At 42.7% G+C, this 26,946-nt stretch overlaps 1 protein-coding gene across 1 annotated transcript; it reads left to right on the top strand.

Annotated features, from left to right (window-relative positions):
- The first annotated feature begins 469 nt into the window (after positions 1-469).
- Positions 470-9,084, top strand: LOC104983226 (pregnancy-associated glycoprotein 1-like). Its single transcript, XM_010832672.1, has 8 exons — positions 470-614; positions 1,588-1,705; positions 1,805-1,923; positions 3,117-3,310; positions 4,231-4,347; positions 6,777-6,918; positions 7,006-7,104; positions 8,777-9,084. The coding sequence occupies exons 1-8, from the start codon at positions 489-491 to the stop codon at positions 8,924-8,926; spliced, it is 1,065 nt and encodes a 354-aa protein (XP_010830974.1). The 5' UTR covers positions 470-488; the 3' UTR covers positions 8,927-9,084.
- The last annotated feature ends 17,862 nt before the right edge of the window (positions 9,085-26,946 follow it).

Here is a 26,946-nt window from a genome sequence, read left to right on the forward strand (position 1 = left end):
GCCCACCAGGCTCCTCTGTCCCTGGGATTCTCCAGGCAAGAATACTGGAGTGGGTTGCCATTTCCCTCTACAATGCATGAAAGTGAAAAGTGAAAGTGAAGTCGCTCAGTCGTGTCCGACTCCTAGCGACCCCGTGGACTGCAGCCTACCAGGCTCCTCCGTCCATGGGATTTGCCAGGCAAGAGTACTGGAGTTGGGTGTCATTTGTATTGTTATATTCCACCATTTTGCGGAAGGGGAGACTGAGACACCACATGGTCATATGGCTTACCCGAGATTGCAGAAAAGAACCTGTATTCAAATCTATGTCTTTGCCATGGTATATGCATAAAATTCTGATAATAATGTGCCTCATAAAAATGATTAGAAAACACACAGGGCCATTACAATGACAGTTATACCTTAACACTGACAGCTAATTGTAGCATCATCTTTGTTTTCTTTGTCAAATGCTCGGTGAAAGAATACCTCTAAGGAGAGTGAAGACCATGAGAAAAACCCTCAGTGGAAAAAACACGCTGAACAATTTCCTGAAGGAGCATCCTTACAGACTGTCCCATATTTCTTTTCGTGGCTCAAATCTAACTACTCTGCCGCTGAGAAACATCAGAGATGTGAGTATTTTGGGAGGATGGTGCTCCACAGCACCCACTGGTGCTCTAGCTTAGCATGGGGCTCATCTGGAGGTGCCAGGTGGGATGTTGGGGTTGGGGTTCCTGCAGGAGGCTGAGACACTGGAAAACAGGGACCCCACCCAGAGAAGGTGCTCTCATCCTCAGCTGTTGGTCTTTGTGACTGGGCCTGGCAATTACCAGGTGGCAGGTAAATATCCATTTCTGTGTCAAACATGTGTCATTAGTTTGAGGGTGATTGTTCCTTCTGAACTAAGTGAGCGCCTCAGTTATAGATGAAGAGTGAATCATCACTGATCAAAAGGTAGAACCAACTGCAAAACAATTGTGAATCCCCAGGTAGTGGAATTCAGTTTCCACAGATGCAAGAACGACAGTAGGAAAAAGTTACTAAACCTGTATTCTGTATATGGCCATAAGAATCTAACACAGTGCTTACTGTTTTTAGATTAAAAAAGGGCTTATTTTGTCTTCAAAAATGCCCATGCCAGCCTGAGAGATAGGCAATGAGTAAATACATGTCAAATGAAAGGGTCACCTCTGTGGTGTTGATTGGATGTGGTCTGAGTTTAGAGGGAGTGGCTGGGGTTGATCAAGTAGGACCTCCTGGAGAAGGGGGTGCTAAGGCTTGGTTTGAAGAGACTACAGAGCTTCTCAAATGAAGGCACCAGGACTTCCCTGGGGGTCCAGCAGTCCTGGGAGCCCAGTGGTTATGCCTCTGGGCTTCCCATGCAGGAGATACCACTCCAACGCTTGGTCATAGAGTCAATATCCTGCATACAATATAGCACAGGAAAAATATATCAAATGCAGATACCTCTGTGACCAAAGTCTGTGAGCTGCACAATGGTTAGAAAGTGGTCTCAAGAGATATGTGACACCCAGAGGGAGGCATCAGTGTGGGGATAGAGGGTAGCCAGTTCTGCACTAACCCACTCCCTCCTTCTCCCTGTAGATGCTCTACGTGGGTAACATCACCATTGGAACACCCCCTCAAGAATTCCAGGTTGTCTTTGACACAGGTTCATCTGACTTGTGGGTGCCCTCTGACTTTTGCACCAGTCCAGCCTGTTGTGAGTACAGACACCCCATACCTGGACCATCCTTCACTTGCCCTGCCGCCCTGTTTTTCACCCTTGGCACCTGATGACGCTCATCTCTTGTGTCTGCAGCTACACACGTTAGGTTCAGACATTTTCAGTCTTCCACCTTCCGGCCTACCACTAAGACCTTCAGGATCATCTATGGATCTGGGAGAATGAAAGGAGTTGTTGCGCATGACACAGTTCGGGTAACAGTGTAACAAATGCTGAGTCAGGACTGGATATGAGGTGACCACTGCTTGCAAAACAGATGCAGGACCATCTGGCAGGACCCTTCCTAGCTTAACTTCCATAGATATTGGTAATCTTATCCATAGGATCATGTCTCTGGGGCTGAAGTGCCCATGGTGACACACAAGCAAACAAATTAGCTAACCCAGAGAGTGGATTGAGGTGTGGACTTGCAGTTCCTCTGCCCATGAGCAGTTCAAGATTCATTTCGCTGGGAGCGAGAAGGGATAAAAGCACCCACTTTTATATTAACAGACCGTTCCCACCACTTTCCAGTGATAACTGGTTTAATTCTGCAATAACCCCACAAAGCAGTTACTCTGATTAGCTCACACGATTTATGAGGAAACTGAGGTCCAGACAGCAAGGGCCTTGTTGAGAGCACACATGTGATAAAAGGTGGAGTTAGGCTGGCTTTTCAGGACTGAAGTTGCTGTGGGGTGTTTGGGGACAGGATAAAACTGATCTGGGGACCCTGGGTGCAGTCAAGGGCTTCAGGTATCCAAAGTGGGAAACTGGAGACCTAAGAAGTCAGGGGGTCTGATAAATGAGTTCTCACTCTAGAGGACCCTTGAGAATCTAATAAATCTATGGCTTGCCTCCCCCAAAATTCTTGAGTAGTTCCCCTCTCTCTCTTTCTCTCTCATACTCACTCACACAAATACACATATTCCCCAAAGTGAATTCCCCAGGAGTAATTTCATAGAACCCTGCAAGCAAGATTGTGTTTTTGGCTTCTGTCTTCCTGGACAGATGTAGAATTCACAGTACCTTACAGAGAATGCAGTCCATTTCTGTCATTAGGTCACAGTGATGGCAAAGAGCAGGCTATCTTATTCTAGATTGTGTTGTCCATAAGGTGGCACCAATAGGACCTGGTGTTACTCTTGGTTGCCCCTCCTGTACAGAAGCCACGAGGCCAATTTGACTCACTCAGGTGGTGTTTTTCAGAGGGGAAGATGTTTTAAAATTCACAGTGTCTCTCAAATGGAACCCAAATTCCCCTTCCACCTTGCTCTAACTGTCTGCGGGCAAACAAAGACAGAGCCCAGCCTCAGTTCTTCCCTGAGGATCTAATGGCAATGCACTCCAGCCCAGTCCTAGCCCCACTTTACATATCTGTAAGTGGGAACACGCTTCTCTCCCACAGATTGGGAACCTTGTAAGTACTGACCAGCCGTTCGGCCTAAGCATGGTGGAATATGGGTTTGAAGGCAGAAGATTTGATGGCATCTTGGGCTTGAACTACCCCAATCTATCCTGCTCTGGGGCCATTCCCATCTTTGATAAGCTGAAGAATCAAGGTGTCATTTCTGATCCTGTTTTTGCCTTCTACTTGAGCAAGTAAGTCTGAGATGGACAATTGCTTTCTACACATTATCTGTAAGATGATTTCAGTTGCACAAAAATTACAGAACACTTGATAAAGAAGTATCCTGAGATAATATAACCAAGGATAACTATGGCCCCAGGGCCCTCCCTGCCTTCAGCACTGGCTTTTATAAGTTAAATATTTTTGGAAAACAACCCTACTCCTGGGCTCAAGACCAATAACTTGGTCTAGCGGGGTGAGTTATGAGGGAGGCTAATGGAAGGCAACCGGAAACAAGTTGGAGGAAAAAGCAATACGATTTGCTTATGAATTTTATAAGGAAGGAAGGAGAAGGATGGTGGATATCTTTCCTTCCTCATTAGTGCTTTACTGGCAGGACCAGCTACACAATTTGTGGAGCCAGTGAGTAATGAAAGTGTGGGACACAAAAGTGTGGGACCCCTTGTTCAAGAAATATTAGGCATTTCAAGACAGGGAGAGCAGAGGTGGGGTCCCTTCTGAGTGTGGAGCCCTTTGGACAGTGTAGGTCACAGGCCAGTGTAGCCAATTCTGGGTGACCTGAACCCACACCCTTAGAATTCCCAGGCCTTGATTTTCCTGAAAAATGACAAGGTGGACACGAGGAAAGCCAAAACACTTCAGCACCATGTCCTATGGGGGTGTCTGAGCACTCAGGTCGCCGGAGGTCCAGGGTGTCTTCAGAAGACATAGGGGATGGAGCTCAGACAAGTGATTCAGATTCTAACCTCCTCTGTGCCACTCATGAGACATTAACAGACTTCAGTCTGTATCTCTATCTCTCCTAGACGCTATTTCTGCATCTGTACATGGGGACCTTATTAGGGTGTTCATAGTTGGATAAGCACAGCTCTCAGACAGTGCTGCTGTTACTGTCTTCCAAGGACCTCCCCCCACTTTTTTCTCTCTACAGAGACAAGCGAGAGGGCAGTGTGGTGATGTTTGGTGGGGTGGACCACCGCTACTACAAGGGAGAGCTCAACTGGGTACCACTGATTCGAGCAGGTGACTGGATTGTACACGTAGACCGGTAAGCCTCTCCCTCTGAGGGTCAGCCCAAGTGATGCTCCCGCTAATGTACATGGACACAGGAAGACACACATAAATTCATTCTCAGATACACAGTCACACAGACATATACACCACCCACAATGACACAGACAGACACACAGACACTTGGAAACATACAAGCAGACACATATAAACCTACACAGAGACACATAAAAACATGCATAGCTAGTCAGAGACACATAGAAACACACATACAAATTAACACACAAGCACATAAATACACAAACAACCCATGGGTTCATAATCCCCGGTCTTCTGAGCAAGGCTCTGACCAGGGTCCTAAAAGGGTCCAGATAGGTCTGTGCAGCTGGGATAGGGCTGCACCCACTGCCCTTTGAGGTGGGGAGCATGGTTAGAGGGCTCTACAGTGTGGTGAACAGAGGATCAAGGAGAATTTCACCAGCCTGAACAGAGTTATGATAAGATGACCGACTGTCCAAGGCTACCTAGGACATAGGAAGTTCTCAGTACAGATAAATATCAATTTAAAAACAGGGACAGTCCTGAGAAAATGGGGAAAACTGGTCTTTTTAGGGAGCAGCTACCCAGCAGTGGAGAGAGGTTGGCTGCAGTATTAAGACATGAAAGCAACTAATAAAAAAGACACCTCATGTTCATGGGCACACAGTGGTGCAGGGTCTATAACAAAGAATCAAGAAGGTGGGATCCAGGAGTGACCTGAGGACAAGAGGCATAATTGATAGGATTCTGTGTAATACCCTCAGACAAAATCTGTCCTCTCCTTTGGAGTTTCTGTGGGCTAGTCATGTATTTACTGGCCAAGGTCTCAGGGTCTGAGCTGGTTGCAGGAGCAGTGCTGGGAGACACCCTCACCCAGAGGAGCCCCTCTCTCCCCCTACTATGAGAATCTGCTGCCCCTGCAAATCTCCATCTTCACTCTGTGTGTGACCCGTTATTTGTTCCCCACCAGATACAGCTCTCTGGAGGGTTCTTATTATTTTCTCAGTCTTCATTCACTCATTGAACAGATAAGCCTTGGGCATCCACTGTGTGTCAGGCACTTTAGGGAGGCAATGAAAGGTTGTTGTTGAATCACGCAAAGATGTGGGGATTCTTGGCCCCAAAGGAGAACAATTCAATCCCGGGCCAGAGATGAGCCTTGATCACCCAGAGCTCTTGTGTAATAAAGTTTTATTAAAGTATAAAGGAGATAGAGAAAGCTTCTGACATAGGCATCAGAAGGGGGCAGAAAGAGTGCCCCCCTGCTAGTCTTCAGCTGGATGTTACATAGTCACTAGCAGTCTGTTAGTGAAAGAAAGGAATGTCTTAAAACTCAGAATGGCACTAGGCCCCTCACCCATAAGATGCATTCTGGGATAATCTTGGCACCAAATGGTTCATCCTGGGCCATAAAATGATTAACGTGAATCTTGAAGAAGGGTAGATCACCATACAAATAGTTTCATTTACATAGATTACGGGAACAATATCTGAGTATAACGTACTGGTTTGTCAAGCAGGTTCTGGGAAAGGAGGAACAGACTTGAAGACAGACTTTGGGGTAAATGTATAGTACATTAGCATAGCTTAAGATAAACATTTCCATAAGAAAAAGGCATTGGTTATCTCTAGGTTTGAGCATAGTTAACTTCAGGTGAAACCAGGTGTCATTATGGCAACACAGTATTTTAAGAGACACCTCCTTTTAAATTTATATAGAGAAGGAAAAAATATCACTAGTTTGTTTCCTCCTGCAGCTTAAGAGAGATAAAAATGTCTGACACTTGCAGGCTATTTCCTCAGTTTGCAGACCCCTGGCCTTCCTGCCTGTTACCCTCTCAGTAAGGAGAATAAAACTCTCCCTCACATCTAAGAAGGCAGATGTACATGAAGTGACTCGCCTACATAGTGAATTGTGACTTTGGTACATGCTAGACATGAGGAGGAGAAGGCAATGAAAACCCACTAAAGTACTTTGCCTAGAAAATCCCATGGACGGCAGAGCCAGGTGGGCTGCTCTTTATGAGGTCACACAGAGTCGGGCACGACTGAAGTGAATTAGCAGCAGCAGCAGGAGCAGTCATGAGGAAGGGTCTACAGAGAGTGACAAAGACAGGAGACTGATAAACACCAGGGGAAAGACTTCCAGAAAACAATACAATTAAGCTGGAATCTGGAAGATAAGAAGAAATTTGCTAGTCAAAGGGGAGTGCAGTCTTCTAGGAAGGAAGACCAGCTTGTGTCAAGGTAAAAAAGATCCTGGTGTATTCAAGTACTACATTTGAGGATGTTAGGAAAGGTGCTATGTTGAGAGCAAAGGAAAAGAGGGCAAGAGACAAAGGGCTGTTTACGAGACAATCAGGAAGGGGGCAACGCTAAGGAGACTCAGAGTGACCTTGATGTCTGCTTTCTTCCATTGTCTCTCAGCATCACCATGAAAAGAGAGGTTATTGCTTGTTCTGATGGCTGCGCGGCCCTTGTGGACACTGGGACATCACTTATCCAAGGCCCAGGAAGAGTGATCGATAACATACACAAGCTCATTGGTGCCGCGCCACGGGGTTCCAAGGTGAAGGGTCATGCCCCAGGGTCACTCCCAGTCTTCACACACGACAAGGATCACCATGGCCAACCTCTCACCCTCTCTCTCTAACAGCATTACGTTTCATGTTCTGTGGTCAATACTCTGCCCTCTATTATCTTCACCATCAATGGCATCAACTACCCAGTGCCAGCTCCAGCCTACATCCTCAAGGTGAGGGGAAAATACTTATGGTTGGTTCTCAAACTGGAGCTTGCAGGAACCCTTGGGCTGCTGCTGGAAGGAGGGTGCCCTTTGGAGGCCACGTCACACCATTGCAGATGCTGCTGAGCCCTGTGGCTGGGCCAGTGCCTCCCACAATACCAATCACTGTGTGGGACATTGATCTTCCTGAAATAAATGTGGAGAGGCCACATCATATGGCATGGTGGGAGTCAGGGAGAGGGAAACACTAAGGTCCTCAGTCCTCAAAGAGCTTCAATTCAATCTGAACCCGTAGGTGCAAGAACATGAAATTCAGCTCTAGCAGTCCCTGAAATAGGCCATGTTACAAGGAGAATGGCTGGGGACAATCCCAGTGTGATATCCCAGCATAATTTAACAGTCTGCCTTCCCTTCTCAAGATTTTTCTGGTTTAAATGATAAATTACATGCTCAACCTAGTCCTCGCCTGCATCTTCCCCTTACTCTGGACAGGTACCTCCTTTGTTAGTTGGGATCCCCGACCCCTCTGTGGGGAGGTTGGATAATAAGGTGAATAAAGGGTGCATAGTGACTGCTCAGCCCTGGAACAGGGTGGAGGCTTCATGTCAGCTCCCTGTGAGAGTTCAGAGCAGGCTGATGGACTCAAAGAAGGCTTTGAGGAAGAGAGGAAATTTCAGGAATTCTAAAATGACAAACTCATTGAGCCATTTTGAGGGTTGCTTGGTTTAGGCAAAGGTGCACTGGATTCTATGCAAATGGCATCTCAAGGTGGTCTGCACTAAGGGACTGGGGAATTACTAGGGGTGATGAGGGCTACGGACTGACCAGTGGAGATGGGGAGCCAGAGTACATTATCCACCCAAGCATGGAGTGGCCAAAGATGGTGAGTGTGGGCCGAAGGAGGCTTCTCAGAGTTCCTGAGTTAAGTCTTCAAGAACATGTTGTGGGCACTGCTCTATTTAAGATGGATAACCAACATCGAGTTACTTTGTAGCACAAGGAACTCCACTCAGTTATATGACAGCCTGGATGGAAGGAGTATCTTTGGGACAAGGATACCTCGATACATATGGCTGAGTCCCTTTACTGTCCACCTGAAACTCATAATATTGTTAATCAGCTATACTCCAATACAAAATAAAGTTTTTTAATAAAGTATGGATTGTGGGGATGCACGAGGAGAACCAGCATTCTCTGGAGAGAAAACAAGGAGCAGGAATCAGAATGAAAGAATCAGGGAGTGAGGGGAACTATGGACACACTTGTTCTTTTCTAAATAATTATTTTGAAGTGTGGCTAATCTTCAGTGTTGCATTAAATTCTGCTGCACAACAATGTGACTCAGTTATACACGTAGAAATATATTATTTTCTTATTGTTTTTCATGTGGTTTACCACTGAATATTGAATATAATTCCTGACGCTCTACAATAGGACTTTGTTGTTTTTCATTCCTCTGTTTCACCAACTCCCAGTCCTCCACTCACCACACCCTTCCACATGACAACCTCATGTCTTGGCCCTCTTTGGTTTTGGATGAACTCTCATATCCCCTGCTGCTGAGAAAACCCCTTCATACTTACTAAAAGAGGGAAATAAAGAATTTTGCTGGGTCTGGATATTGGGGGGGAGTCACCGGCAAGGGCTCATGCTGACTGGTGTCTGTTTCTGACTTCCCCAGGATTCTAGAGGCTACTGCTATACCACCTTTAAAAAGCAAAGAGTGAGGAGATCTACAGAGAGCTGGTTACTGGGTGATGTCTTCCTGAGGCTGTATTTCTCAGTCTTTGATCGAGGAAATGACAGGATTGGCCTGGCACCAGCAGTGTAAATGCTTGGAGTGGTTCAGGAATCAGTAAGGCCGCTCCTAACACACAGTCACTCACACTTCGGGCACTCCTGCCCAGGATGCTGGTGAACTGTATTTGGTGGTTTGTACACCCTATTCTCAGTAAAGAATAAAGGGTTTCACTCTTATTGGTGCTGAAACAAATGTTGCCTCTGTTTGTGTCTGGGTGTGAAGGATCTAGAACCAAGTCTGAATCAAAATTGAGAGGAGCCCTACTCCAACTGGCTTCAAGGAACAGGGAGATTCATGCAAATGATTCTGGGAATCCAGGATACAAAAATCAGAGCAAATACAAAGATCTCAGTGACTGGATCCAAGAAATCTGCAGGCATCAATTCTCCCTCAGCCTCACTATTTCCCTTCGGTCTACTTTGATGGTCTTAGCCTGGCAACTTTTTTCCTTAAGGCTTCTACACCTAGTGAGGGAGTTCAAGCTACATGCCCTAGGGTTTTAAATCCTGAAGGCATCACCTAGTAAGGAAAAAAGTTTGCAGACATCAGAGTTCAAGGGTGTTCTCTGAATCACCCACCTCAGTTCACATGTACAGCCCTAGATCAGCCATCCTGGCAGGGACATGGGGTCTTATGACTGGCTTTACATGGTCTTTGTTCCTGACCCAGCCACACACATGATTGTCAATTTCCTCCAGAACTACATGACTGAAGCTGGGGAGAGTCAGCCACAAGGATAACAACTGGCAGATGGTCTAGGCCATAGGAAAGTTTGTGATGACCCACCAACTCCACCACCTCCTCATTCAGAGGAATTATAAGTTGTAATGAAATAGACTCTTATCATCCAATCTCAGACAAACTTCTCACTGGGCTTCTCCTCCAGGGGACTTTTGGGTGAGGTGCTTTATGAAGAGTTGGTTCCCTCTTTTTCCCATCCCCCAGTCACCAGCTCTCTGCCACATATTCCTGATCTGTCCTTTCCAGTCCCACTTGGTAAGTGGTGGTGGCCCCAGTGGATCCCTGAGCCATATCTCTCCTCCAGGGCCCAGAATGCCACTTCCTTGGCCTCCAATGCTGCTGGGGAGAATGCAATGCATGTATCGGGGGACCCAGGGTACACAGAGCCTTCAGCCTTTCTGAGCTTCCTCCAGGGGTAGAGCTACAAACTATTTGCTTGGAGCTGCTATGGTTAGGCACCTTTCAGTGGAAGCGTCCTTTCTTTCCATCTGTACCCCTCAGTACATTCCTCAGCTAAGACAGCAATGGTCAGAGGTTGATTTGCTTTCAGATTGACTGGTTTGATCTCCTTGGTTTATAAGGGACTCTCAAGAATCTTCTCAAGCACCGCAGTTCAAAAGCTCAATTCTTTGGCCTTTACCCTTTCGCATGGTTCAGATCGCTCATCTGTACATGATTACTGGAAAAATCATAGCTTTGACACTACAGACCTCTGTAGCAAAGTGAGTCTATGCTTTTTAATACACTGTGCAGGTTTTTCATAACCTTTCTTCCTTCCAAGAAGCAAGTGTCTTTTATTTTGGGGCTGCAGTCAAGGTCCATTGTGGTTTGCGAGCCCAAGAAAATAAAATCTGCCACTGTTTCCACGTTTCCCTCATCTATATACCATGATGTGGTGGGACCGGATGCCATGAGTGTTGAGTATATTTTTGTGAAGAGTGTTTTGAATGAGTTTTAAGCCAGTTTTTGCATCTCCTCTCCTCATCAAGAGGCTCTTTAGTTCCTCTCTACTTTCTGCCATTAGGGCAGTGTCATCTTCATATCTGTGGATGTTGATATTTCTCCCAGCAATCTTTATTGCATCTTGGGATTTATGCAGTCCAACACATTTAATGATGTATCCTATATAGAAGTTAAATAACCAGAGTGAGAATGTACACCTTGTCATGCTTCTTTCCCAGTTTTACATCTGTCAGTTGTTCTGTGTCTGATTCTAACTGCGGCTTTTTTACCTACATACAGACTTTTCAGGAGACAGGTAAGGTGATCTGGTACTTCCATTTCCTTAAGAATCTTCCACAGTTTGTTGTGGTCCTTTATGTGAAAGGCTTTAGCATAATCAGTGAAGCAGACAGAAATGCTTTCTGGGATTCCCTTGCTTTCTCTATGATCCAATGGATGTTGCCAATTTGATCTCTTGTTCCTCAAACCAGTTTGCACATCAGGAAGTTTTCAGTTCATGCAGTGTTGAAGCTTAGCTTGAAGGATTTTGAGCATTACCTTGCAAGCAAGTAAGATGAGCACAATTGCATGATAGGTTGAACATTCTTTAGATTTGCCTTTCTTTTTGATTGGAATGAAAATTGACTTTTCCCAGCACTGTGGCCACTGCTGAGTTTTCCAAATTTGCTGACATATTGAATGCAGCACTTTTACAGCCTCATTCTTTAGGATTTTTAAATAGCTCAGCTGGAATTCCATCACCTCTCCTATCATTGTTTGTAGTGATGCTTCCTAAGGCCCACTTGACTTCATACTCCAGTATATCTGGCTTTACATGAGTGATGCAAGCATCATCCCTATCCCAGTGTTTATGGCTGTTTTTGTACAGTTCTTCTGTGTGTTCTTGCCACCTCTTCTTAATCTCATCTGCTTCTGTTAAGTCTCTGACTTTTCTGACCTTTATTGTGCCCATTCTTGCATGAAGTGCTCCTCTGGTAGCTCCAATTTTCCTGAAGTGATCTATATTCTTTACAATTCTATTATTTTCCTCTAATTCTTGCAGTGTTCACTTATGAAGACTTATATCCCCTTGCTAGTCTCTGGAAATCTGCATTCCATTTAATATATCTTTCCCTTTCTCTTTTGCCTTTCACTTCTCTTTTTTTCTCAGCTATTTTAAGGCTTCCTCAGGTAACCCCTTTTCCTTCTCACATTTGGTTTTCTTGGCGATGGTTTTGGTGACCACCTCCCGTACAATGTTACAAACCTCCATCCATAGATCTTCAGGCTTCCAGACCAAATCCCTTGAATCTATTTTTCATCTCCATTATAAAATCATAAGGGATTTGATTTAAGTCATAGCTGAATATTCTACTGGTTTTCCTTAGTTACTTCAATTAAAGCCTGAATACTGCTTGCTTCTGCCTAAGCATTGTTGCCAGATCACCACCCACCACTCCCAGTGGGTGTGGAGCAAAAACACACAATTTGGGGACTGTTACCCTGGGTTTGTGCTTGGCTTTTCACGTGCTTGGCTGTGGGACCTTGATCAAGTCCCTTAAGCTCAGTTTTCTCATCTGGTCAATGGGCACGATGATGATAATTCCACCTCTAGATGCATGTGTGCCTGCTAAGAAGAAGTGGCCCTGAGAGGGCTTACTTGGTTCCTGAGTCTGGAAAAAGTATGAATTATTTTGCCACCTGGGGAGATGGAAATCTTCTGTTTAGAGGTTATGGCTGCCATCCCCAAGGCTAAATATTGATTCAAGCCAAATGACATCTATTTCTGAACCCTGACCCAGAACTCTGACTGAGCTGGTACTTCTTTCTGTTTTCTGGGCTCCCACAAGAGCTAATGATTATTGGCTCAGATTACTCCCTTCCTCATCCTTACCAGTCAGCCTTTCCTTGTCAACTACTTCTCCCCTGAAATCACACTGCAAGGAAAGTCATAAAGGCTCTTGGTCTCATGTCCGTTTCCCACATCTCCAGCATAGCAACAAGTAGCTGTTATGGGTACTTATCATAGCAACAACTATGGCAACCTGTACAGTCCAATCTCAGCCTGTTAAATTAATCTTTCCTTATTTGGCCGCTCATGTTTAAATTACCTATAGTTGCTTTAATAATCTTCCTATGCTTGCTGTTTAATGTCGAAATATGTGTGGACCTCATCTAGTTTGCTTTCCAAAGCATAATTCCAACCATTAAGCATAATTCCAATCATTCCACTTGGCAATTAAGTAACCAAACATTTAGTCATCTAACTACCCACAGGAATTGACAAAAGCAAACCACCCATCATGCATTTGTTGCTTTCCCGAAAACACCATTGAAGTGATCTGCTGAAACAATGTGATACATTGCCATGTACACTCCAGAAGGGACACTTTTTCTCTGGATTTGTTTTCCATCTAGTGCAGAATGTCTACCATAAGCCTGGCCCTCCAGCAGCTGGTCACCTACTTTTTGCAGACTCAGCCTACTCCATATCCCTTCCACATCTCTCAGTAAAATCTAGAGAACAGGCTCAGTCAAAGTTCTCACTCCTGCAGAAAACAGTTTTTTGTTTGTTTGTTTGTTTTTTGTATTTTTAGAAAACAATATTTGGTAATACATTCAAAATCTTGTGCTCCTTGCCTTGGATTCAAGGACCTACACCAGAGGATGGGAAGTCTCCCCTTCCACCTAAATTTTCACCACTTCCACCAGGGCCACAGGCTTTACTGGATCTGAAAGACTTCTGCCTGCTCCCTGATATCCTCTGTACATCAGTTCAGTTTACTCTCTGTCATGTCCAACTCTTTGCTATATCGTGGGGTGCAGCATGCCAGGTTTCCCTGTTCATCACTAACTCCTGGAGCTTGCTCAAACTCATCTTCATCAGGTCGGTGATGCCACCCAACAATTTCATCTTCTGTCTTCCCCTTTGCCTTCTGCCTTTAATATTTCCCTGCATCAGGGTCTTTTCTAATGAGTCAGTTCTTCCCATCAGGTGGCCAATGTATTGGAGGTTCAGCTTCAGCATTAGTCCTTCCAATGAATATTCAGGAATTATTTCTTTTAACATGGACTGGTTGGATCTCCTTGTAGTCCAAGGGACTCTCAAGAGTCTTGTCCAACACCACAGTTTAAAAGCATCAGTTCTTTGGTACTCAGCTTTCTTTATGGTCCAACTCTCACATCTACTCACAATTTCTGGTAAAACCATAGTTTTGACTATACAGACCTTTGTTGGTAAAGTAATGTCTCTTAGAAGTATGTCTACATAGTAATGTCTACATAGAAGAACTGCACAAAAAAGATATTAATGACCCATATGACCACGATGGTGTGATCACTCACCTAGAGCTAGACAGTCCTGATATGCGAAGTCAAATGGATCTTCAGAAGCATCACTAAGAGCAAAGCTAGTGGAGGTGATGACATTGCAGTTGAGCTATATCAGATCCTAAAAGATGATGCTGTTAAAGTGCTGCACTCAATATGCCAGCAAATGTGGAAAAGTCAGCATTGGCCACAGGACTGGAAAGGTCGTTTTCATTGCAATCTCCCAAAAAGGTGATTTCAAAGAATGTTCAACTACCACACAGTTCCACTCATCTCACATGCTACAAATGTAATTTATCCAAGCAAGTCTTCAACAGTAAGTACATAAACTGTGAAATTCTATATGTTCAAGCTGGATTTAGAAAAGGCAGAGGAACCAGAGATCCAAGTGTCAACATTTGTTGGATCGTAGAAAAAGGAATAGAATTTGAGAAAAACACCTACTTCTGCTTTATTGACCATGAAAAAACCTTTGACTGTGTTGATCACAACAAACTGTGGAAAACTTACAGAGATGGGAATATCAGACCATCTTACCTGCCTTCTGAGAAATCTGTATGCAGATCAAGATGCAACAGTTAGAACTGAACATGGAAGAGCAGAGTGGTTCCAAATCGGGAATGGAGTACATAAAGGCTGTGTATTGTCACCTGGGTTATTTAACTTATGTGTAAAGTACGTCATGTGAAATGCCCAACTGGATGAAGCACAAGCTGGAATCAAGATTGCTGGGAGAAATATCAATACCCTCAGATAGGCAGAAGACACCACCCTCATGGCAGCAATTGAAGCAAAATTAAATAGCCTCTTGATAAAATGAAATAAGAGAGCGAAACATCTGGTTTAAACTTCACACTCAGCTAATGAAGATCATGGCATTTGGCCCCATCACTTCATGGCAAATAGATGGGGAAACAATGGAAACAGAGACTTTATTTTTGGAGGCTCCAAAATCACTGCAGATGATGACTGCAACCATGAAATTAAAAGATGCTTGCTCATTTGAAGAAAAACTATGACAAACCTATACAAATTTTTTAAAAGTAGAGACATTATTTTGCTGAAAATTTCATTATAATCAAAGCTATGATTTTTCTAGTTGTCATGTATGGATGTGACAGTTGCACCATAAAGAATGGTGAGTGATGAAGAATTGATGGTTTTGAACTGTGGCATTGGATAAGACTCTTGAGAGTCCCTTGGACTGCACGGAAATACACCCAGTCATCCTAAAGGAAATGAATCCTGAATATTCATTGGAAGGACCGATGCTGAAATTGAACTTCCAATACTTTGGCCAACTGATGTAAAGAACTGACTCATTAGAAAAGACCCTGTTACTGGGAAAGACTGAAGGCAAGAGAAGAGGATCACAGAGGATGAGATGGTTGGATGGAATCACCAACTCGATGGACATGAGTTTGCCCAAGCTCCAAGAGTTGGTGAGGAACAGCGAGCCCTGGCGTGCTGAAGTCCATGGGATTTCAAAGAGTCAGACATGACTGAGGAACTGAACCGAACTAAACATACCACATAGCAAATACTATTTGTAATTGGCATGTTTCTCCAGCAAGACTGAGGCTCCCTAAGGCCCCAACACATATCCCCAGTCAAGTTTGCACCCATGCACAGAAGTCAGTGCCTAGCATTCACAAGTCATTCAGTGAGTTCTGGTTGCAGGGGGACCTCCATTTTAGTCGACATAAAGGAGTTAAGGACACATTTATCCTCCTGTCTCATATAACTCCAAAATAGAAAAGGCAAATGAAAGAGCATTGTTTTACATCAAACATCTGGCAGCAGAGAATGGATTCCTGAGGCGGGGAGCAAGCAAGGAGAGTTCTACAATTGCCCCAACTCTAGAAATAGTTTCCAACACATACATGGAAGGTGTACCTAGGCAGAGACAAACAGTGTCCCCAAGAAGAGAGATTTATGACTCTGTATAGTTAGAGTTCACAGGAAAGAGCTACATACATAGAACTGTGGGAAGGTACAGGTGATATCCTTCCAGGTTTCAGCAGAGTTGATAGTACTGGTCTGAATTATAGGGAACAATCCTTGAGTCTCAAATTGCACCAAGTCTAATTGTGTCCCCACCCACCAGTATGGAAATTACTCTTTTTTTTAAATATAAACTTATTTACTTTAATTGGAGGCTAATTACTTTACAATATTGTATTGGTTTTGCCATACATTGACATGATCTGCCACGCATGTACACGTGTTCCTCATCCTGTTCCCCCTCCCACCTCCCTTCCCATACCATCCATCTGGGTCATCCCAATGCACCAGCCCCGAGCATCCTGTATCATGCATCGAACCTGGACTGGTGATTCGTTTCACATATGATAATATACATGTTTCAATGCCATCCTCCCAAATCATCCCACCCTCGCCCTCTCCCACAGAGTCCAGAAGACTGTTCTATACATCTGTGTCTATTTTGATGTCTCACATACAGGGTTATTACCATCTTTCTAAATTCCATATATGTGCATTCAGTTCAGTTCAGATGCTCAGTCGTGTCCGAATCTTTGTGACCCCATGAATCACAGCACTCCAGGCCTCCCTGTCCATCACCAACTTCCGGAGTTCTCTCAAACTCACGTCCATCATGTCGGTGATGACATCCAGCCATCTCATCCTCTGTCGTCCCCTTCTCCTCCTGCTCCCAATCCCTCCCAGCATCAGAGTCCTTTCCAATGAGTCAAATCTTCCCATGAGGTGGCCAAAGTATTGGAGTTGCAGCTTCAGTATCATTCCTTTCAAAGAACTCCCAGGGCTGATCTCCTTTATTTTATTTTTTAATATGAATTTATTTATTTTAATTGGAGGTTAATTACTTTACAATATGGTATTGATTTTGCCATACATCAACATGAATCCACCACAGGTATACACGCATTCCCCATCCCGAACCCCCCTCCCTCCTCCCTCCCCATACCATCCCTCTGGGTCATCCCAGTTCACCAGCCCCAAGCAACCAGTATCATAGAATGGACTGGTTGGATCTGCTTGCAGTCCAAGGGACTCTCAAGAGTCTTCTCCAACACCACAGTTCAAAAGCATCAATTCTTCAGCGCTCAGCTTTCTTCATAGTCCCACTCTCACATCCATACATGACCACTGGAAAAACCATAGCCTTGACTAAACGGACTTTTGTTGGCAAAGTACTGTCTCTGCTTTTCAATATGCTATCTAGGTTAGTCATAAGTTTTCTTCCAAGGAGTAAGCGTCTTTTAATTTCATGGCTGCAGTCACCATCTGCAGTAATTTTGGAGCCCAAAAAAATAAAGTCTGACACTGTTTCCACTGTTTCCCCACCTATTTCCCATGAAGTGATGGGACCAGATGCCATGATCTTCGTTTTCTGAATGTTGAGCTTTAAGCCAAATTTTTCACTCTCCTCTTTCATTTTCATCAAAGGCTTTTTAGTTCCTCTTCACTTTCTGCCATAAGGCTGGTGTCATCTGCATATCTGAAGTTATTGATATTTCTCCTGGCAATCTTAATTCCAGCTTGTGCTTCATCCAGCCCAGCGTTTCACATGATGTACTCTGCATATAAGTTACATAAGCAGGGTGACAATATACAGCCTTGATGTACTCCTTTTCCTATTTGGAGCCAGTCTGTTGTTCCCTGTCCAGTTCTAACTGTTGCTTCTTGAACTGCATACAAATTTCTCAAGAGGCAGATTAGGTGGTCTGGTATTCCAATCTCTTTCAGGATTTTCCACAGTTTATTGTGATCCACACAGTCAAAGGCTTTGGCGTAGTCAATAAAGCAGAAATAGATGTTTTTCTGGAATTCTCTTGTTTGTTTGATGATCCATCGGATGTTGGCAATTTGATCTCTGATTCCTCTGCCTTTTCTAAAACCAGCTTGAACATCTGGAATTTCACGGTTCAAATATTGCTGAGGGCTGGCTTGGAGAATTTTGAGCATTACTTTACTAGCGTGTGAGATGAGTGCAATTGTGCTGTAGTTTGAGCATTCTTTGGCACTGCCTTTCTTTGGGATTGGAATGAAAACTGACCTTTTCCAGTCCTGTGGCCACTGCTGAGTTTTCCAAATTTGCTGACATATTGAGTGTTGCACTTTCACAGCATCATCTTTCAGGATTTGAAATAGCTCAAACTGGAATTCCATCACCTCCACTAGCTTTGTTCGTAGTGATGCTTTCTAAGGCCCACTTGACTTTACATTCCAGGATATCTGGCTCTAGGTGAGTGATCACAGCATCGTGATTATCTTGGTTGGGAAGATCTTTTTGTACATTTCTTCTGTGTATTCTTGCCATCTCTTCTTAATATCTTCTGCTTCTGTGAGGTCCATGCCATTTCTGTCCTTTGTCGAGCCCATCTTTTCATGAAATCTTCCCTTGGTATCTCTAATTTTCTTGAAGAGATCTATAGGCTTTCCCATTCTGTTGTTTTCCTCTATTTCTTTGCATTGATCACTGAGGAAGGCTTTTTTAAATTTCTTCTTGCTGTTAGTGTACTGTATTAGTGTTTTTCTCTCTGGCTTACTTCACTCTGGTTAATAGGCTCCAGTTTCATCCACCTCATTAGAACTGATTCAAATGTATTCTTTTTAATGGCTAAGTAATATTCCATTGTGCATATGTAGCAAAGCTTTCTTATCCATTTGTCTGCTGATGGACATCTAGGTTGCTTCCATGTCCTGGCTATTATAAACAGTGCTGTGATGAACATTGGGGTACACGTGTCTCTTTCGATTCTTGTTACCTTGGTGTGTATGCCCAGCAGTGGGATTGCTGGGTCATATGGCAGTTCAATTTCCAGTTTTTAAGGAATCTCCACACTGTTCTCCAGAGTGGCTGTACTAGTTTGCATTCCCACCAACAGTGTAAGAGGGTTCCCTTTTCTCCACACCTTCTCCAGCATTTACTGCTTGTAGACTTTTGGATTGCAGCCATTCTGACTGGCGTGAAATGGTACCTCATTGTGGTTTTGATTTGCATTTCTCTGATAATGAGTGATGTTGAGCATCTTTTCATGTGTTTGTTATCCATCTGTATATCTTCTTTGGAGAATGTCTGTTTAGTTCTTTGGCCCATTTTTTGATTGGGTCGTTTATTTTTCTGGAATTGAGCTGCAGGAGTTGCTTGTATATTTTTAAGATTAATTCTTTGTTAGTTGCTTCATTTGCTATTATTTTCTCCCAATCTGAAGGCTGTCTTTTCACCTTGCTTATAGTTTCCTTTGTTGTGCAGAAGCTTTTAATTTTAATTATGTCCCATATGTTTTCTTTTTGCTTTTATTTCCAATATACTGGGCGGTGGATCATAGCGAATCCTGCTGTGATTTATGTCCGTGAGTGTTTGCCTATGTTCTCCTCTAGGAGTTTTATAGTTTCTGGTTGTACATTTAGATATTTAATCTATTTTGAGTTTATTTTTGTGTATGATGTTAGAATGGAGAAGGCACTGGCAACCCACTCCAGTACTCTGCCTGGAGAATCCCATAGGTGGAGTAGCCTGGTAGGCTGCAGTCCATGGGGTCGCTAAGAGTTGGGCACGACTGAGCGACTTCACTCTCACTTTTCACTTTCATGCATTGGAGAAGGAAATGGCAACCCACTCCAGTGTTCTTGCCTGGAGAATCCCAGGGACAGGGGAGTCTTGTAGGCTGCCATCTATGGGGTCGCACAGAGTTGGACACAACTGAAGTGACTTAGCAGCAGCAGCAGCAGCATGACGTTAGAAAGTGTTCTTGTTTCATTCTTTTACAATTGGTTGACCAGTTTTCCCAGCACCACTTGTTAAAGAGATTGTCTTTTCTCCATTGTATGTTCTTGCCTCCTTTGTCAAAGATAAGGTGTCCATAGGTGCATGGATTTATCTCTGGGCTTTCTATTTTGTTCATTGATCTATACTTCTGTCTTTGTGCCAGTACCATACTGTCTTCATGACTGTGGCTTTGTAGTAGAGCCTTAAGTCAGGCAGGTTGATTCCTCCAGTTCGATTCTTCTTTCTCAAGATTCCTTTGGTTATTCAAGGCTTTTTGTATTTCCATAGAAATTCTGAAATTATTTGTTCTAGCTCGGTGAAAAGTACCATTGGTCGCTTCATAGGGATTGCATTGAATATATAGATTGTTTGGGGTAATATCCTCATTTTCACTATATTGATTCTTCCAATCCATGAACACGGTATATTTCTCCATCTATTAGTGTCCTCTTTGATTTCTTTCACCAGTGTTTTGTAGTTTTCTATATATAAGTCTTTCGTTTTTTTTACATAGATATAGTCCTAAGTATTTTATTCTTTTAATTGCAATGGTGGGTGGAATTGTTTTCTTAATTTCTTTTTCTATTTTCTCATTATTAGTGTATAGGAATGAAAGGGATTTATGTGTGTTAACTTTATATCCTGCAACTTTACTATATTCATTGATCAGCTCTAGTAATTTTCTGGTGGAGTCTTTAGGGTTTTCTATGTAGAGGATCATGTCATCTGCAAACAGTGAGAGTGTTACTTCTTCTTTTCCAATTTAGATTCCTTTTATTTCTTTTTCTGTTCCGATTGCTGTTGCCAATACTTCCAAAACTATGTTGAATAGTAGTGGTGAGAGTGAGAACCCTTGTCTTGTTCCTGACTTTAGGGGAAATGCTTTCAATTTTTTACCAGTGAGGATAATGTTTGCTGTGGGATTGTCATATTCAGCTTCTCCTATGTTAAGGTATGTTCCTTCTATTCCTGCATTCTGGAGGGTTTTATCATAAATGGATGTTGAATTTTGTCAAAGGCTTTCTCTGCATCTGTTGAGATTATCATGTAGCTTTTATTTTTCAAGTTGTTAATGTGGTGTATTCCATTGATTGATTTGTGGATATTGAAGAATCCTTGCATCCCTGGGATAAAGCCCACTTGGTCATGATGTATGATCATGTTAATGTGTTGTTGGATTCTGATTGCTAGAATTATGTTAACGATTTTTGCATCTGTATTCATCAGTGATATTGGCCTATAGTTTTCTTTTTTTGTGGCATCTTTGTCAGGTGTTGGTATTAGGGTGACGGTGGCCTCATAGAATGAATTCGTAAGTTTACCTTCCTCTGCAATTTTCTGGAAGAGTTTGAGTAGGATAGGTGTTAGCTCGTCTCTAAATTTTGGGTAGAATTCAGCTATGAAGCCGTCTGTTCCTGAGCTTTTGTTTGCTGGAAGATTTCTGATTACAGTTTCAATTTCCATGCTTGTGATATGTCTGTTAAGATTTTCTATTTATTCCTGGTTCAGTTTTGGAAAGTTGTACTTTTCTAAGAATTTGTCCATTTCTTCCAAGTTGTCCATTTTATTGGCATATAATTGCTGATAGTAGTCTCTTATGATCCTTTGTATTTCTGTGTTGTCTGTTGTGATCTCTCCATTTTCATTTCTAATTTTATGGATTTGATTTTTCTCCCTTTGTTTCTTAATGAGTCTGGCTAATGGTTTGTCAACTTTATTTATCCTCTTAAAGAACCAGCTTTTGGCTTTGTTGATTTTTGCTATGATCTCTTTTATTTCTTTTGCATTTATTCCTGCTCAAATTTTGTAGATTTTTTTCCTTCTACTAACACTGGTGTTCTTCATTTCTTCCTTTTCTAGTTGCTTTAGATGTAGAGTTAGGTCATTTTTTTTACTTTTTTCTTGTTTCTTGAGTTAAGCCTGTATTGCTATGAACCTTCCCCTTATCACTGCCTTTACAGTGTCACACAGGGTTTGGGTTGTTTTGTTTTCATTTTCATTCATTTCTATGCATATTTTGATTCCTCTTTTGATTTCTTCTGTGATTTGTTGGTTATTCATCAGCGTGTTTTTCACCCTCCATATGTTGGAATTTTTAATAGTTTTTTTCTCCTGTAATTGAGATCTAATCTTACTGCATTGTGGTCAGAAAAAGATGCTTGGTTTTGCCATATATCAAAATGAATCTGCCACAGGTATACATGTGTTCCCCATCCTGAACCCTCCTCCCTCCTCCCTACCCATATTGTAAAGTTAAAAAATAAAATAAATAAGAATGTAAATTTAAAAAGAAAAAGAAAAGATGCTTGGAATAATTTCAATTTTTTTTTTTTAATTTACCAAGTCTAGATTTATGGCCCAGGATGTGATCTATCTTGGAGAAGGTTCTGTGTGCACTTGAGAAAAAGATGAAATTCATTGTTTTGGGGTGAAATGTCCTATAGATATTAGTTAGGTATAACAGGTCTATTGAATCATTTAAGTTTGTGTTTCCTTGTTAATTTTCCGTTTAGTTGATCTGTCCATAGGTGTGAGTGGGGTATTAAACTCTCACATTATTATTGTGGTATTGTTATTTTCCCCTTTCATACTTGTTAGTATTTGTCTTACACATTGTGGTGTTCCTATGTTGGGTCCATTTATATTTATAGTAGTTATATCCTCTTCTTGGGTTGATAGTTAGATCACTATGTATTGTCCTTATTTGTCTCTTTTCACAGCCTTTGTTTTAAAGTCTATTTTATCTGATATGAGTATTGCTACTCCTTTCTTTTGGTCTCTATTTGCATGGAATATCTTTTTCCAGCCCTTCACTTTCAGTCTGAATGTGTCCTTTGTTTCGAGGTGGTTCTCTTGTAGACAACATATATAGGGGTCTTGTTTTTGTATCTATTCAGCCAGTCTTTGTCTTTTGTTTGGGACATTCAACCCATTTACATTGTTCTCATTTCTTTTAATTCGTTTTTCTTTTTTCCTCTCTGTTTCATTGATTTCTACCATTCTATATTCTACCTCACTGATCCTATCTTCTACCTCTGTTATTCTACTCTTGGTTCCTTCCAGAATGTTTTTGGTCTTATTTATTGCATTATTCATTATATATTGACTCTTTTTATTTCTTCTAGGTCCTTGTTAAACCTTTCTTGCATCTTCTCAATCCTTGTCTCCAGGCTATTTATCGGTAATTCCTTATTGTTTTCAAGATTTTGGGTCATTTTTACTATCATTATTCAGAATTCTTTATCAGGTATATTCCCTATCTCTTCCTCCCTTGTTTGGTTTGGTGGACATTTATTCTGTTCCTTTACCTGCTGGGTATCCCTCTGCCTCTTCATCTTGTTTATATTGCTGTGTTTGTGGTTGCCTTTCCGTATTCTGGCAGTTTGTGGAGTTCTCTTTATCGTGGAATTTCCTCCCTGTGCGTGGGGTTCGACAGGTGGCTTGTCAAGGTTTCTTGGTTAGGGAAGCTTGTGTCGGTGTTCTGGGGGGTAGAGCTGGATTTCTTCTCACTGAAGTGCAATAAGTGTCCAGCAATGAGTTTTGAGATGTCAATAGTTTGGAGTGACTTTGGGCAGCCTCTGTATTGAAGCTTAAGGGTATGTTCCTGTGTTGCTGGAGAATTTGCGTGGTATGTCTTGCCTGGAACTTGTTGGCTCTTGGGTGGTGTTTGGTTTCAGTGTAGGTATGGAGGTTTTTGATGAGCTCCTGTCAATTAATGTTCCCTGGTTCAGTCAGGGGTTCTCTGGTGTTCTCAGGATTTGCACTTAAGCCTCCTGCTTCTGGTTTTCAGTCTTACTCTTACAGTAGCCTCAAGACTTCTCCATCTATACAGCACCACCAATGATAAAACATCTAGGTTAAAGATGAAAAATTTCTCCACAGTGAGGGATACCCCCTAAAAGTTCACAGAGTTACATGGGAAAGAGAAGAAGGAGGTGGGAGATAGAAGTGACCAGGAGTAGAAGGGGGGAATCAAAAGAGGCCAGAGCAAACTATCCAGTAATCACTCCTTATGTGCTTTCCACAGTCTGGATCCCTCAGAGTTGTTCACAGAGTTACACAGAGAAGAGAAGAGGGAGGATGGAGATAGAGGTGACCAGGGGGAGAAGAGGGGAAGTTAAAAAGGGAGAGAGCAAGCTAGCCAGTAATCACTTACCTATGTGTTCTCCATATTCTGGATCCCTCAGAGATGTTCACAGAGTTACACAGAGAAGAGAAGAGGGAGGAAGGAGACAGAGGTGGCCAAGGGGATAAAGCGGGGAATCAAAAGGAGAGAGACAGTTTCAGCCAGTAATCAGTTCCCTAAATGTTCTCCACAGTCCGGAACACACAAAGAGATTCACAGGGTTGGGTAGATAAGAGAAGGGGGAGGGAGGAGATACAGGTGACCTGGTGGAGAAAAAGGAGATCCAAAGGGGGAGAGAGCAATCAGGCCACTGATCTCACTCCCAAGTAAAAATCGTTGCTGAAGATTGGGTTCTTAAAGGTACAAAATTGATAACAAATACCAAAAAGCAAAGATTAAAAATCTAGAGTGGAGGTTGGATTCTCAAAAATACAATATTAAAGGAAAAAACAAAGTCACAAAATTTATTTTATATATATATATATATTTATATTTATATATGAATTTTGTTTTAAGAAATAAGGTCTTTTTTCAAACTAATAGTAGCTTATAAAAATGAAATTAAAGGAGTAGTAGAGGACTTAAAAATTTAAAAAATAAATTTAAAGAATGAAAATAGTAAAAATATATTTAGGACTTTTTCTGGTGTTGTTGTGGACAGTGTGGGGTCAGTTCACTTTCAGTTAGTTCCTTCATCCAGCTTATACTTCTAAAGATCTATAGGCCCCTTCTTATGTAGTCAGAGATAACTGCAGGGTTTTAATCTATTGCACCTGTCACTTCCAGGGTGGTTCCCTCTGTTTTAGCTTCTTATGTTTGCTGGTCTCTTCAGTATCTAATTTCTGCCCTGATGCAAAGGGGTGGTCGTGGACAATTTTTTAGGCTCACTTGTTCAGTTGTGCTGTGGGGAAGGAGGGTCACTGCCAACAGATAACACTGGCATGTGCTCGCAGTAATTCGGTCACATTGGGTTTGCCCCCGCTCACGGCATGTATGCTTTCCCTGTCTACACTGCTCAGGCTCTAGGTTGCTCTGCCAGGAACTATCTGAGGCAGGCCCTGGGTTGCATGTACTTCCCAGGTCTAAGCCACTCAGGTCCAGGTACTCTGGTACTCCTCAAAGGTGCAGACTCAATTGGGCCTGCGTTTTGTGCCCTTCCCAGGTCCGAGCCGCTCAGCAGATCAGGTGTTTGGCGAGCGCGGTTGCTGCAACTTATCACCTCTCCCATCCATGCCGCTCAGTTTTCTGGGTGTACAATCAGCACACCTTCTCAGACGGATATTGACCGTCCAGAATCCCAAGAAATCTTGGTTAGCAACAAAGCCTGCTTGCAGTTTGGTAGATGATGCCTCTCTGCGGCCACGATTGCCCCCTTCTGGCTCTGGCTGCCCTCGATCCCCTGTCTCTGGCAGAGGATGGGTTGGTCCGAAGCGCCTATCTCTGCTCAGTCCTTTGTTCTGTGAGCAGGCCTGGCAGTATCTTAGTTTAGGGTTTTTCCCTGGGGTAGCTATCCCAGGGTCTGGTTTGCTGTCTCAAGTTAGTTCCCTCAGATTGCCCTCGGGGTGTTCAGGCCGGGTCCTTACTCTAAGCAATGCAGCCCACACCTCCCTGCCCAGCCCCCTGTTGCTAGTGGCAGATGCAGGTGTCTGTGCAGCTTCTCCACTGGGAGTTACCATTGGGCATGTAATCTGTGCATTTAAATTTTTTACTTATTTTTCCTCCCAGTTATGTTGCCCTCTGAGGTTCCAAGGCTCTCCATAGACTCACCAGTTAGAGTGTTTCCTGGTGTTTGGTAACTTCTTTCTTTTTTAAGACTCGCTTCCCAGGACGGATCTCTGTCCCTACCTCTTTTGCCTCTCTTTTTATCTGTTACATTTTTTCCTACCTCCTTTTGAAAACAATGGGCTGCTTTTCTTGGTGCCTGATGTCCTCTGCCTGCATCAGAAATTGTTTTGTGGAATTTACTCAGTGTTCAAATGTTCTTTTGATGAATTTGTTGGGGAGAAAGTGGTCTCTCCATCCTATTCCTCCGCCATCTTAGGACTGCCCCTGAAATTACTCATAATTCCTATGAGATCAATAGGGCTCTGAAGACAAAATTGCTTTGCTAGTGGGGAATAGTAAACCTGGTCTAAAGGCTGGTTTCACCTCAGCTTAAAAAACTTTACAGCAAGCCTTCAAAATATGCAATTGTTTCCAAGAAATTAACAGCGTTTGCAAACAGTGAAAGGAATCATTTATAAAAATTAAAAAAAAATCCAGCATCCAAAGGTAAAGTGAGCACATCAACAATCTAGGACATCCATAATACAATTTAAAACTAGGACAAGTATTTGTCTTAGTTTCATCTCAATATTGTAAGGTAATTATCCTCAGAATAAGAAAAATAAATAATTTTAAAAAAAATCCAGATGTGTAAAGTAGCAAAAAAAATCCATAACGAGGGAAAAATCAATTAGCAAAAACACAAGTAAAATATATATTACATAATTAGCAGGGAAGGACATTAAAATGTATCAGTTCAGTTCACTTCAGTTGCTCAGTCATGTCTGACTCTTTGCGATCACATGAATTACAGCATGCCAGGCATCCATGTCCATCACCAACTCCCGGAATTCACTCAAACTCACATCCATCAAGTCGATGATGTCATCTAGCCATCTCATCCTCTGTCGTCCCCTACTCCTCCTGCCCCCAATCCCTCCCAGCATCAGAGTCTTTTTCAATGAGTCAACACTTCACATGAAGTGGCCAAAGTACTGGAGTTTCAGCCTCTATGTCATTCCTTCCAAAGAACACCCAGGGCTAATCTCCTTTAGAATGGACTGGTTGGATCTCCTTGCAGTCCAAGGGACTCTCAAGAGTCTTCTCCAACACCACAGTTCAAAAGCATCAATCTTCGGCGCTCAGCTTTCTTCACAGTCCGAATCTCACATCCATTCATGACCACTGGAAAAACCATAGCCTTGACTAGATGGACTTCTTTTGGAAAAGTAATGTCTCTGCTTTTGAATACGCTATCTAGGTTGGTCATAAATTTCCTTCCAAGGAGTAAGTGTCTTTTAATTTCATGGCTGCAGTCACCATCTGCAGTGATTTTGGAGCCCAGAAAAATAAAGTCTGACACTGCTTCCACTGTTTCCCCATCTATTTCCC

Source organism: Bison bison, unplaced genomic scaffold (assembly GCF_000754665.1).
Source record: "Bison bison bison isolate TAMUID 2011002044 unplaced genomic scaffold, Bison_UMD1.0 scf7180017862121, whole genome shotgun sequence".
Taxonomy (NCBI): domain Eukaryota; kingdom Metazoa; phylum Chordata; class Mammalia; order Artiodactyla; family Bovidae; genus Bison; species Bison bison.

Bases quoted from the DNA above. Each gene is read 5' to 3' on its own strand.
- LOC104983226 (XM_010832672.1), top strand. From the start codon at position 489: ATGAGAAAAACCCTCAGTGGAAAAAACACGCTGAACAATTTCCTGAAG. The intron at 1,706-1,804 runs GTGAGTACAGAC...TTGTGTCTGCAG, and splicing joins TTGCACCAGTCCAGCCTGTT to CTACACACGTTAGGTTCAGA. The intron at 1,924-3,116 runs GTAACAGTGTAA...TCTCTCCCACAG, and splicing joins TTGCGCATGACACAGTTCGG to ATTGGGAACCTTGTAAGTAC.